This window comes from Herpailurus yagouaroundi, unplaced genomic scaffold (genome assembly GCF_014898765.1).
Source record: "Herpailurus yagouaroundi ecotype Mexico unplaced genomic scaffold, PumYag 29, whole genome shotgun sequence".
NCBI lineage: Eukaryota > Metazoa > Chordata > Mammalia > Carnivora > Felidae > Herpailurus > Herpailurus yagouaroundi.
The window spans coordinates 121,447,987-121,461,812 of record NW_024412377.1 but is presented as its reverse complement, the minus strand read 5'-3'; the positions used below and the strand labels follow the sequence as shown (position 1 = coordinate 121,461,812).

The 13,826-nt window shown below is 41.8% G+C and overlaps 1 protein-coding gene across 4 annotated transcripts in view; it reads left to right on the top strand.

Annotated features, from left to right (window-relative positions):
- Window positions 1-13,826, top strand: part of ARHGAP26 (Rho GTPase activating protein 26) — a 427,067-nt gene that overhangs the window by 241,153 nt on the left and 172,088 nt on the right. For all 4 annotated transcript variants that reach the window (XM_040453965.1, XM_040453947.1, XM_040453975.1 and 1 more), the window contains exons 13-14: window positions 8,806-8,871; window positions 13,464-13,538. In XM_040453965.1, the coding sequence (XP_040309899.1) occupies window positions 8,806-8,871; window positions 13,464-13,538 (141 nt within the window). The remainder of the gene's footprint in view (window positions 1-8,805; window positions 8,872-13,463; window positions 13,539-13,826) is intronic.

Below are 13,826 nucleotides of genomic sequence, written 5' to 3'. Positions count from 1 at the left end.
AAGGGGATAACATGAACTTGGATATGAAAAATGTTTCATCACCTGGAAGGTTTGGTTCAAATGTTGGTAATACTGCTAATGACCATTTATTGAAATAGCAAACAAGTCAGTGTATACATTTCCTTTGACCCTTGCAACACTCAGGTGAATTATCCCCACTGTACAGGTGAGGAAAGTAAGTGTCAGAGATGGAGCATTTATCCTATGAGTGTGGCAGAGACCTCAGTCTAATCCAGGTCTGTCTGGCTTCAGCCAGACTCTTCGTTCTCTTCCCAGATACATATTGCTTCTGTCTGGGTGACTTCAGTTAATATTAAAGTTGGTTCATACTCCCTGAATGTATACATCTGGGGAGCAGAGTATAGGACAGAGTAGGCAGTAGCATGGGATGGGGCACAGGGTCTTGGAGTTGAACTGGGATTAAAAACTGGCTGGGGGTAATCCCCAAAGTAGAGAATTCACACTTGGATAATGAAGAAGCAATTGGCCACCTTCCCGGGCCCAATTGGAAGCTTCTGAGAGCCACCACCATGAAGACTGTTTCCCAGGGGCCACAGCTGTGAAGCCCTGGGAACTCTCAGTCTTCACATGATTAGGAGAAAGTACCTGAGCCCCTTGAGTGTGTTAGCCAATTGGAAGTCTATTCTCCAGATGGATATGATATTTAATTCAATGTGGGTGTTTCTGTTCATGGCTTTTAATGGTGTTGAAATTGATTAAATTCAGAATGTGTGAGGTAGGCCAGACTTTAAGAGCAAATCATGTTGGGAAATTGAGTAAATTTCTATGGTGAGAACATGCCCCTGGAGCTGTCCATAAAATGGTGGCCTGCTCATAATAACTGCAGACAGTTTCCTATATCCATCCACATTAAAAATGGGGCAGTAACTTCCTTTACCTCTCAGTTCTTTCATTTTTATGTAAACATCCTGTACTTCCAGAAAATTCCATTTCTCCTGTAAAAAAAACTTGAAAGATTTGTTGAATGAGATTCCTGGGGTAAGACATTTTAGGCTAGGAAAAACCTGTTGAATACCAGCTTTAGAAACATAGGTAATGTATTCTCGTGTGTTGAGGCTAATTCAGTAGATTAGCTCCTCTCTATTGGAAAAGGATTTGTCTTATGAGATCTGTTAGAATTCCCAGGATGCATGTATGGGGTAACTTCGGGGTATGTCCCAGAGAGTTGTTTTCACACACTATATGTCCCATCAGTCGACCTGTGGTATGGAAAGTTCCCTTCATTCAGAAATAGTGATTGGACTGCTTTTTGCCAAATTTCTCGATGTTCTGAGTACTAAGGACTCGGTTAGAGCAACAGCCAGTCAGTGATTTTCAATAAAGGGGCTACTGGACCTGAAGAATGAGGTGGTCTCTTGGATGGCAAACAGCTCTAAGGGAGAATGCTCTGGTTTTCTAGGGCTATTCTTGACCTCCGGCCTGTCTGACTGTGTAGATGGCCCAGATTGTATGATGTGGAAAGAACCCCGATACCCTCTGTTTCCACCAGCCACAGCTTCATACCATGTACAATTTGGTGATGATAATGCCTTGATGGACAAGCAAAGGATTTCTCTAAGTGTCTAGGAAAATTGGATTTTGGTTATATCTTCTCTGTTTTTTGTCTTGGCTTGCACATCTTTTATTTTTCCTTTCTTTTAAACTCATTCTTGAGCTATAGTGCTAGGTGGTGATACCTCTTCACATTGACACAGAAAGGAAGGAAGTAGTTAGGTCAGGCTCTTCATATCTTTATTTAACACTTGTATCTTCACCAAGACGAAAAATCTAGGTACCAGAGTTTAAACAACTCATCTACTCTCGGGTTTATAACAGTTGGAGTTTGAAGGGTCATTTTGACTACATCACACTTCCCCTTAGGGACCCTCCTCATCATACTTCATATCCAACATGATCGTAGACAGTGAAAGGTAGAGATAGAGTACTGAATAAAATAATTGAGTAAATATATGCATGCACCCTTGCTTTCCTGAATGCAAATCTGATTAGGTAGGCAGCATCATAGAAATAAATAGAAATTTAGAGTTACATTACATACTCTGAAGGAGAAGTTGACAGTGCTATGTCCAAGTTCCAGTGGAAACATGAACCAGGTAGAGAAGTCAGGAGGGCATTTTTGAGCAATTGACATTTGAGGGGAGACCTGAGGATTTGGAGTAACTTGGGCCATTGGGCTTCCAAGTGAAATCCACACTGTGTACAAAAGCTAGAGAAAAAGTGTGGTCACTTGGACGCTCTCAAAGAAGGTCAGTTTGGTAGAATGCTTAGGTGTGGAGTCATGGCGTGAGATGAAGCAGGCCAGGCTAGACCATACAGGGTTTTGTGGACCATGTTAAGGATTTGGGTTTTCTTCCTGAGAGCATTGGGGTGCCATTGATAGATTTTAAACAGGGAGGTGATGTGATCTGGTTTCATCCAGATCACGGGGGCCACAACGTGGAAGACAGCTTGGAAGGAGCCAGAAGAGGTAGGAGGACACCAGTTAGGTGGTCTTCACAGCAGTCCTGGTAACAGATGATGGAAGCCAGCACCATGGTGAGTGACACAAAATTGAGGGACCTGGTGATAATTTGAATATGGGAGTAAGAAAGGAGGAGGAGGGGCGCCTGGGTGGCGCAGTCGATTAAGCGTCCGACTTCAGCCAGGTCACGATCTCGCGGTCCGGGAGTTCGAGCCCCGCGTCAGGCTCTGGGCTGATGGCTCAGAGCCTGGAGCCTGTTTCCGATTCTGTGTCTCCCTCTCTCTCTGCCCCTCCCCCGTTCATGCTCTGTCTCTCTCTGTCCCAAAAATAAACGTTGAAAAAAAAATTAAAAAAAAAAAAAGAAAAGAGGAGAGTGCAAAGGGTTTTGCTCGTGGTTTTGTTGTAGTTCTTCCCCTCTACCATCACCTACGCACCTCATTTTCTTTTATGGTGGAAAGGGCTAGGGAAAACATTTCAGGTGAGGTACCATTTGATTCCAGAAACTATAGAGCATGTCTCTCCAGCTGGGCCATCAGCTTCTTCCTTTGAAGCAAGAAAGTCATTGGTTTGAACCTTATATAGTAGATTGTTGTTTCGAGCCCTTTGCAGTAAAACCATCTGTTTCTGGGTTTAACCTGCTTCCCTGCTCTTGGTATTTGGGATATCTAGGGTGTCTAGGCATAATGATGTAAACTCCAGCAGTCTGCCAAGCATCCTGCCTCTTCTGCCCTAAGACCCTCCAAGTTGGTTGAGCGTCAGCTCAACTCTGAGTGTTCCTGTGTTCTCCATAGAACTTTGAGAAAATAGCTTTGTGTGACTCTCCTCTAAAAGGAGACAAAGCAAGAAGGCTTCAAAAGTTGAAGTGAGGGGCACATGGGTAGCCCAGTCAGGTAAGCATCTGACTTTGGCTCAGGTCATGATCTCACAGTTCCTGAGTTGAAGCCCCACATCAGGATTTGTGCTGATAGCTCAGAGGCTGGAGCCTGCTTTGGATTCTGTTTCTCCTTCTCTCTGCCCCTCCCCTGCTTGTGCGCGCACACTTTCTCTCTCTCACTCATCTGTCTCTCAAAAAATGGATAAACATTGAAAAAAAAGTTGAAGTGGAAGTTAAGAGGACGATACATTTCTAACTTGGAAGGTTAACCTGGATATTGGGTGTGAGCTCTGTGACAGTCATCTTAGGACAACTGTTGGGGCTGCCTTGTGCACAATCCTGAGCAAAGCTGAAGGTGAGGCTGAGGGAGGAAGAAAAGCCAGTCAAAGCCATAGCTGTAAGACGTTGGATGGCAGGCCTAGGAGCCACTGGTCTTGCAACAACTCATCGCAAGTCAAATTAAGGGAATAATGCAAGCCTAGTAGATATTTAATGAGAGATTATTCCTGGAGATTATAAGGATACAGAAATTGCAAATAAATCCCTGACCTTTTCTGAGCCTTGGCTCAGTAAAAGAGCTGAATCACCTGCTTGAGGGGATTAAGGACAGCCGCTTCCATCTGGCGGGCTGCTCACACTTTTTTTTTGTCATTAGCAAACTCTGTCTGGGGGTGATCATGTTCTAAACCTTTTAGTGGGAACTTGCTTTTCAGCAGAGGAGATCTCAATTAACTTAGATTATGTACCTGCTGGGCAGAGATCCGAACTTACGATCTCTAGTTATGTATTATAATCGCCATTATATTAGTACTACTCTGTACATGTTAAATAATAAAGCAGTTGTTAATCATTAGTAACCTAATCATGACATCAGCAGGAAAGTCAAGTTGATGAGAAGTCAGACTGGCCTGTGTGTGTGCGCGTGTGTGTGCGCACACACGCATGCCCACACGTACCTACTGTAGAGACACAGGGAGATACAAGGATGTCCCAAGGCAGCAGGCAATGTAACAATTATACCATTCCAGTTTAGAGATTTAGAACAATGGCTGTTAAACTGTATATTGTGAGTTCCTTATTGGGAGCTGCTGTTTGATATGAATTATGTTTCTTAACACAGTATTATCTGCTTATAAGTCATCAGTATATGCAACTTGAACAGTTTAAAGGCTAACAGATAGTTACCTTGAACTCTGTTTGACTTTGCAATATGTAAAAGTGTTACACTTTTAAACTCAGACACTAAATATATACTAATACTGTATTACATGTGTAATGTGTAAGGCCTTTATGTGTAACATCTGTGTAAGATTTATTTCAAGAAAAGGAGTTAGCAGGTTTAAAACAAATGAGAGAACTTGTGTTGCGACAACCAAAGGAGAAATACTAACTCCGAGATTTTGGGAGAAGAGCAGTTTGCTAATTTCGAAAATAAGTCATTGTAGTCAGTTTAGGTTAGCAGAATTTATTTTTTTCTGGATATACTTGGAAGGTTCCATTGCATTCTTTTCCATCAGCTATTATTTGCCTAGATCTAGCTTCTTTTTTATTTTTTGATGTTGAGTTAATTTTTGAGAGAGCGACAAAGTGTGAACAGGAGAATGGCAGAGAGAGAGGGAGACACAGAATCTGAAGCAGGCTCCAGGCTCTGAGCTGTCAGTACAGAGCCCTCTGTGTTGCTTGAACCCATGAACCGTGAGATCATGACCTGAGCCGAAGTCGAACGCTTAGCCGAAACTGACTGAACCACCCAGGCACTCCCAAAACTTTGGCTTCTTACAGTAAAACACGGACAGGTTCAAGGACTCTTGTAGCCCTGCAAGTTTATCTCTAGCCCTGCCCTTAATTCTTCTGATAGCTTTATGAGCAGGTATCTTTTGATCACTGAGGTTGTCGTTGTCAGCTGCCAGGTTTCTTCAAATTTTCCAAAACTTTTTTTCAATGTTTATGGGGTAGAAGAAGCAAAGGACTTTTTGTTCAGGATAGGAGTTTATCATTGTCTGAAATAAGACCATATCCACAAACCTACTCTGAAAGCATCCAAGCTTGGCATCAGCAGCTCCCCAAAGCACAGTGCAAAATGATGGTTCTTCCCTGAACTTCTTGGACTGTCATCCTTGTGCACAAATCCTGTTAATCACCTCTCAGAAGAAGAACTGATAGGCTTCAATGGACTATGGAATCACAGTTATGAGCATTTTGGAAACCTCGTTAAGTGCAAAAAATGATCTTCCCTGTGACACATAGTTTCCAGTAGGCTCTCTGTTCTGACTACTGTGTAAAGGAATGAATATCCTCCCCCTGCACATGAAAAGCTGCCCAACATCATTAGTCACTAGGGACATGCAAATCAAAACCACAATGAGATACCACTTCACGCCCACACAAAAAAAAAGCTATAACAAAAAATACAATAACAAATATGGGCGAGGATGTGGAGAAATAGGAACCCTCATACGTTGCTGGTGGGAATGTGAAATGGTGCCGCACTTTGGAAAGCAGTTTGGCAGTTCCTCAAAAAGTTGAGCAGCGAGTTACCCGTAATTCAGTTTACTCCACTTCTAGGTGTACACGAGGAGCAAAGCTTGTACACAGATGTTCCTAGCAGCAGTTCGTTGCCAGAAAGTAGAAACAACAACCAGTGAGTGGATAAATGACGTGGTTTTACCCAGGCAACAGAATATTACTGGGTCATGAAAAGAAATGATAAACTGCTGCATACGTGACTCTTGAAAACATTATACCAAGTGAAAGAAGGTAGACACAAAACACCACCTGTTATGTTTCCATTTATGTGAAATGCCTGGAATGGGCCAATTCGTACAGACAGAAAAGAGATCGTGATTTTTACGAACTGATAGAATGCAGGAAGTAGAGAATGATGGCTAATGTGTATAAAGTGTTTTGTGGGGGATAATGAAAATGTGAGGGAATTAGATAGTGGTGATTGATTCATAACTCTGTAAATATCCTAGACACTAATGCATTTCAGTGCTTTAAGTGGGGGAATGTTAAGTTATGAGTATGTGAATTCTTACCTTCAAGAATCTTGCCCTAGATTCTAACAGGCATCTGGCTTGTGTATCATAGTTTGTTATTAAATTTGGGAAAAATCTATGATGTGAGTTAATGGAGTTTTATTTGGAAGAGTGATTTCAATCTGACTTGCAGCTTCAAGTCAGAAAGCTCTGTACTACATGACGTGCAGTGTAGTACTCGGTTTATACTAGAAAAAGCATGAGAGTGAGTTAGTACAGTTTTATAGCTGCACTTACAGCTTTAAGGGAGTAAGAGCAATGGTTTGTATATCAGGTGTTCTCCCGGAAGAAAAATACTGTTTTCCTCCTTTTCTGGTACTTTACTGACTATCCCAGAGGCCAAATGTGGTTATAGTAAGTATCACTAAGTGGTAAGTGTGTATGTAAGAATAAGAGTTATTTTGTTTTCTTTGGGAAGAGAATTTGTAATAAAATAGCATTTCTTTTTAGTTTAAGGAATTCTTAGTGATTTTCTTAAGAATTGTTATCTTCATTGGCTCTAAGTTGACTGATCCATGTTCACAATAGGGAAACGTGCACCCCTGTGTTTGTTGAAGCATTATTTACAGTAGCCAGATTATAGCAGTGGCCCAAGTGCCCATCAGTAGAGGAATGGATAAAGAATATGTGGCATATATACACAATGGGATATTATTCAGCCATAAAAAGGAATGAAATCTTGACATTTGCAACAACATGGATGGAGCTAGAGAGTATAGTGCTAAGCCAAGTAAGTCACAGAAAGACAGATACCATATGATTTTACTCATGTGGAATTTAAGACACAAACAAACAAAAATGAACAAAGGAAAGGAAAGAAAGAAAAACCAAAGAACAGACCCTTAACTCTTGAGAACTGATGGTTACCAGGATGGAAGTCGGGGGGGGGGGGGGGGAAATAGGTGATGGGGATTAAGGAGTGCATTTGCCCGTGTTGAACATGGAGAAATCTATGGAATTGTCGCATCACTATACTGCACACCTGAAAGTAATATCACACTGCATGTTAACTACATTGGAATTAAAATTAAAAACTTAAGTATTTGGAAAAGGTTCTTTTTGGATTAGATCAAAGTATGAGCTCAAATTCTGTGCATTTCTTATTTTTTACAAGGTTATTTTTTGCCCTGGGATGATGACAAATTATTTATAAATATTTACCTTCCTACTTTCTGTCATTCTCTTCTCCACCGTGAACCGTTAGTTTGTAGAATGTCTTGCCCTGATGTCCCAAGGTGCTCAAAAGGTGAACATGTTCTTAAATATTACCATCAGCCTCTCCTCACTGGGTAATCAAAGCATGGAGATTAATTTTGGTAGGTTCCCAGGCTCGTTGCCAGGTTGGGAAATTGGTTCTGTGCCGTGGAACAGGTTGCTGCTGTTGGTCATTTATTTTCTGAGTCACATTAGTGGGCTTTATAGCAGGTGGAGAGCTCTGAATACCTGCTGACTTACCACACCCAGGATGGCTCTCTTGCCCTATGCCTATTTTTCATGTAACTTCTTTGTTGTAAGCTGTTTTAATTTTCTTCCAGGTTACTTTCCCTTTTTTCTAATCACCTGCGTAGGATTTGACTTAGGTCATATTTAGGGCGTTGGGTCATAAGGACTTGGGAGTGAGTCTCCCACTTACTAGCTTTTTAGCTTTGCAAATATCATAGTACAAATGAAGCAAGTCTCAGATGTTTCATCTGTAATATGGAGCCAATGATAGTATCAGCCTAGAGGACATGCGAAAATTAAATGAGATAATCTGTGTAAAGTCCTTATCCAACATTTATTGAGCCACTGAATTTATACTTTTTGAAGGAGACCAGGAAGCAGTTAGTTCTACAGCTCCTGATGATAACAAAACAAATGGTTTAAAGGATGCCTACTTGTTCCTTTTGTAAACTGCTCATCACTCTATTCTGCAGTTTCTTCAGCTAAATAGAGGATACCCTTGCAGAGTGACTGTGACAATTAAGTGAGCTCATATAAATAATTACTTAGAGCTGTACCTGGCATGGGATGCCTAGGTGGTTTAGTCAGTTAAACGTCTGGCTCTTGATTTTGGCTCAGGTCATGATCTTGTAGTTTGTGAGTTGGAGTCCCACCTTGGGCTCTGCACTGGCAGTGTGGGATTCTCTCTTTCTCTCTCTCTCTCTCCCTCCCTCCCTCCCTCCCTCCCTCCCTCTCTTCCTCTCTCTGTCCTTCCCCTCCTTGTTCTCTCTCAAAATAAATAAACTAAAATAAATAAAAGAACTGTACCTGGTATACAGTAAATTCTCAGTGGATGCCAGCAAATTTTTTTTAATCATTCTTGTATGTGGCCAAACCATGGGACTGATTGATCCTGAGTCTGTCAGGCCTTGTCCGAGGATGGTTTATGCATGACCAACAACCTGACTGCCCTTTTCTTCCTCTTCCAGCTGCACAGTTGGACAGCATTGGCTTCAGCATCATCAGGAAATGCATCCACGCTGTGGAAACCAGAGGTAAAGTTGTTCATCACATGGCATTGTTCTTGGTGAGGGTCATGCATCTGGTGAGGCGTCAGACCTGCTACCTGTTTCCTGATTTTAAGTGACTCAGTAACTCTCCAAGTGCCATTGTTGGTGTGTTTCCACGAGTCGTGTTGCTCTGAAGCAGAGGCCTTCGACCCATTTGCTGTCATCAGCCTCTTTGGCTGATACAAGAGTGTTTTCAATGCACATGTGTCAAAGACATGAGATAATAAGGAATCTAGTTACTGGAATTCAGTTAAAATATTGAAAAACATTTTTGTGATTTAATAATACATATACTTCTTTCTTACCACTTTAAATAACAAGTAATAGTGGTGGGTGTCATAATTGGCATAATTCAGAAATACAATTAATCCTTGAATAATGCTGGAGTTAGGGGTGCTGACCTCCCACCCCCTGCCAGACAGTCAAAAATCTGCATATAACTTTTGACTTCCCCCAAACACCTATTAACAGCCTTCTGTTGACTGGAAAGCCTTACCTATAAGATAAACAATCAGTTAACATGTATTTTTTATGTTATATGTATTATACACTGTAATACTATAATAGAGTAACCTAGAGAAAAGAAAGTGTTAAGGAAATTGTAAAATATATGTATGGTACTATACTGAATTTATCGAAAAAAGTCCACATGTAAGTAGACCTTTGCATTTCAAACCCATGGTGATCGAAGGTCACTTGTAGTGATATTTCAAGATGGCTATAGCAGTCTCAATGTGTTATGAAAATACCTGATTTCTGGCCAAGACTCAGGTATTGCTAACGCTGTGATTTGTGTCTTATTATGGAAGGAAATGTTTAATTTCAATTATAGGCTCATGAAAGTAAAGGTGTAATGGTTTTCCTATCTAAGTTCATTGACACCTGGAATTCTCTAGTGTACCCCCAGGGTCTTTGGACAACTGGTTAATAACCGTGCTTTGGGAAGCTAGTCCCTGGTGACTCTGCAGGTAGGCAGAAGGAGTCAGGCCCCTGGTTTCCCGCAGCAGTGCTGTAGTCAGGCCCTGTCTGTAGCACATGGACCTAGCCTGGGTCTGTAGGAGCAGAACAGAACTTTGCGATTAGGGAAACTGATTCATCCCACTGGTCTCCACCACCGCCTCAGATGTTGCCACAAGGGCGATTTCTCAGTTCCAGCAGTTTGGAGCTTTGACTGCTCTGGTCTATTGTACCCCTGAGAAAAGCTGATGACTGTCTTTCCTGTGAATTTGATTTGAACCATTGTCAAAGATGTGAATCTTACTATTCCACAGCCTCAGAACCCACCAGTCTTTTTTATTTGATTAAAAGAAGTTTTATCTTTTTTTTTTTTTTTTAATTTTTTTTTTTCAACGTTCATCCATTTTTGGGACAGAGAGAGACAGAGCATGAACGGGGGAGGGGCAGAGAGAGAGGGAGACACAGAATCGGAAACAGGCTCCAGGCTCTGAGCCGTCAGCCCAGAGCCTGACGCAGGGCTCGAACTCCCGGACCGCGAGATCGTGACCTGGCTGAAGTCGGACGCTTAACCGACTGCGCCACCCAGGCGCCCCAAGAAGTTTCATCTTTTACAGCAGGATCTATAACTCTGACTAGTTAAGAAATATAAGTATCTTTATAAAGTCTATGAGGCACTGAGTAGAAGGGGAGGAGAAAAAAAAAAAAAAAAACAACCTTACCTGTAGGAACCTCTCCTCCTACCCAGTCAGAAAGTGTTCTTTCCAAAGTAGTTATTTTAATGTATGCTGAGATTTTATAAATGCGTATTTCTGCTATGAAATGCGTATTTCTGCTCTTCTAATGAAGAGTTAAGGCAGCTTGTGAAGATAAGTAAAATACAGTCAGAGAATATAAAGTAACAGTAGGTGACATTTCTGGGAATTGATCTGGAGGAAATAAGGACATGGGCAGGTTGAGCCATAAAGACGTTTACACTGTGGTGGTAACGGGAAAAATCAGAAACTGGCCAAATGTTTCAAAAATTGGTTAAATCAACAGTAGTACATCCATGCGGTAAAAAGCTGTGAATCACTGTAACTGCAGTAGAGATATATTTATTGACATGCAAGGTTTTCATTATTATATATTAAATGAAAAACGAAAGCTGTAAAACAGCCTGTACGGCATGAATCCACTCTGGGGACGGCTGGGGCTGGGGAGTTGCGTATATGCACAGGCATCCTTGACTTGTCTGTGGTCTCTCTGCTGTTCTTACTATCATCCCTTGATTTATCTACGTGCCTTAACTGCAGTTTCTAAATTTTTAAAGTATCTATTACTAAGGTAATTTTTCGGTAGGTGTATTAATTTTCATTTTAGAAGAAAAGAATGAGGAGGAATAAGAGGTACAGGGTTGATAAAGGTAGAGGCATAAAATGGAGCCAAAACTAAGGTCAAAGCAAAAATCCCCTCCCCTCCACTGTGAAATTCACACACTTGCCCGAGGTAGGCTACGTGTTTGTCTCAGTTTTCAGCAGCCAAACCAGCAATAGGGAAACATAATCATTTAAACCCCTTTGCAGAGCCTGTATGATAAATGCAAGCCCGTGTCTCAGGGGGTCAACTTTTTATGATGTAAAACCAGAAAATACGCACAATAAGTTACAGAGGAAGAACAAGGTCACCAGTGGTGTGGTGTCCTCACCTCTGCCTCTTTGTCCCCTTCTCCTCTAAAATGGAAATGATGTGTTTTAACTTGTAAGAAAATTTTCATTTGACACAAAAAGGAAAAGAGGACAATGTGAGTTAAATGCCATTTTAAGATAAATATTTGAAGGAAGTGGTTATTTTGCTACTGGAATTCATGTATGTACACACATTATTTGTGGTGACCAGAGTTGAACAGACCTCCCACCCTTTGTGGGGTTCGTTAATCATTGTCCAGCGGGAGACAGTGCTGTATCCAGTTCTAGGAAAGGTCAAGGACAGAAGAAGTAGAGACCCTTGAGAAAGAACAAGCCCTTTAAGCCGCCACGTTACTGAATACTGGTTCTGCCATTAAGTAGCTTGAGGCCCATCCCTTAGTTTTAGACCAGGCTAGTCCCTGAGCCGTGCAGGCTGATGTACATGCTTTTATAGGCCCCTTTTAGCTATGAAATCCTGTCATTCTAGACCACTTCTTTTTTTTCATTAATTCTACATAGACCTTGTTAGAGACATTGGAGAGTCAACCTTTTCCCAAATTTCTTCCAAGAAATTTTGCTTTGCTCCCAAAGTAGTGGCCCTGAGGGAGTATGACACAGTGTTTTATTCATTCTGTCATGTATCATATAGAGATCTAGGTACTGGGGAGATAATGGTGAAGAAGACAGAATCACTGTACATAGAGTTTATATTGTGGTGGTTGGGAGAAAGACAAACAAGAAAGTAAATAAAAATGATGATTTCAGATATTATTACTTGCTACAAAGAAAGAATGGGAGGGGACTGGGCTTAATGTTGGTCATGGGATGCCTTAGGTTGAACAGGTTGCAGTTCAGCGGATACCTGAATGATGAGATCTGGGAGAAGCATGTTCCACAGGAAGCCGCTGAGCAGAGGCTGTGATATGGGGGCACAGGCTTGATGTGTTGGAGAAAGAGGAAGGCCAGTGTGGCTGCAGCAGAGTAAAGATGGTTGATGATGCAAAGGTGGGCCTCAGCTTAATCCTGCAGGGCCTTGTGGGCCGCAGTAAGTTTTGCTTGTGGTCTAAATGCGGTGGGAGGCCATTGGAAGATCTTAAGGAAAGAGAGGGTTTGAACTGGTGCATACTTTAAGAAGTCCATTTTGGCTACTGGTTGGAAAATGGACCTCAGGAGAATAAGATGGGAAGCAGGAGACGAGTTAGGATGGAGGTGTCAGGTATGATGGGCCTAGGGGTAACAGAAAAATCATTTCCAGTCACTTGGTTTAAATGGTCCCCTTTTGTAAATGGTACAGTAGTGATCTAATCCTTGCACATAAGTGAACAAAGCACTCAGATGGGCTAGTTTTTGGTTCTTTAGGTGTTTGGAGGTAATCCCCTACTAGTTGAGTTGCACATTTACTTGGGTTGAATGAAGGTGATTCACCTTTTTGTTCACAAATGATGTTTACATGGCAAATGATCTGATTTTCTAATTTCTCAGTCCTGGTGAACATTGTCCAAAGTTAAAGATGCACCCGCACTTCTGTATTCTTATTCTGTATTTGACAATAGATTGTAAAGCTTTTATTCTTTTCTACAGTATAAAATTTCTGTCATGTCAGTTTTGGCTTTTTAAATTGAAAAACCAGCTAAGTGTAACCTTTAAAAGTATATATTTTGCATCTTTCAAAACTCTTCAGATGCTGTGTTTGGCAAGAGAAGAGGAAGGTCTCTTTGCCCTCTGTTGACTGAACTGAACTAACACAAGGGCTGAAGTGTGCAGCACACCCGTGAAATCCTAGACAGCTGCACCAAATCCCACTCCTTCGCTAAGAGCAGAGCTGAGGGACAGGGGACTTTAATTAGAGCGGCTTTTAGAAGGACTGAGAAAATGAAAAAAAGTGCATCTGGCTGGGTTGGCTTGACTTGTGTTCTGACGTGCCTCTAATTAAATCATCACTGTTTCTTTCCTCAGGGATCAATGAGCAAGGGCTCTACCGAATCGTGGGGGTCAATTCCAGAGTCCAGAAGCTACTGAGTGTCCTGATGGGTGAGTGCAACAGTGGCTGTGCGAGGCAGGTCCCAGTGAGGTCGAGGGGGCACCTTTGAAAAGTCACTAGTTGTGTAGGTATGAACAGCCTCTTGGGAAGGAATTGGGTGTCCGGGAGGGAATGCCCAGAAATCAGCTGCCCCACTCACCAGTTGTTAGGGATGTCGGCATTACTGGAAGAGGTACTTAGTGGGACTGGACAGAACAAAAAAATGGCAGGTCCAAGGCACCACACCCTCTGTTTATAGACTCAGCCACTGCCATTCCAAGTGGTGCTCAGTCACTCAT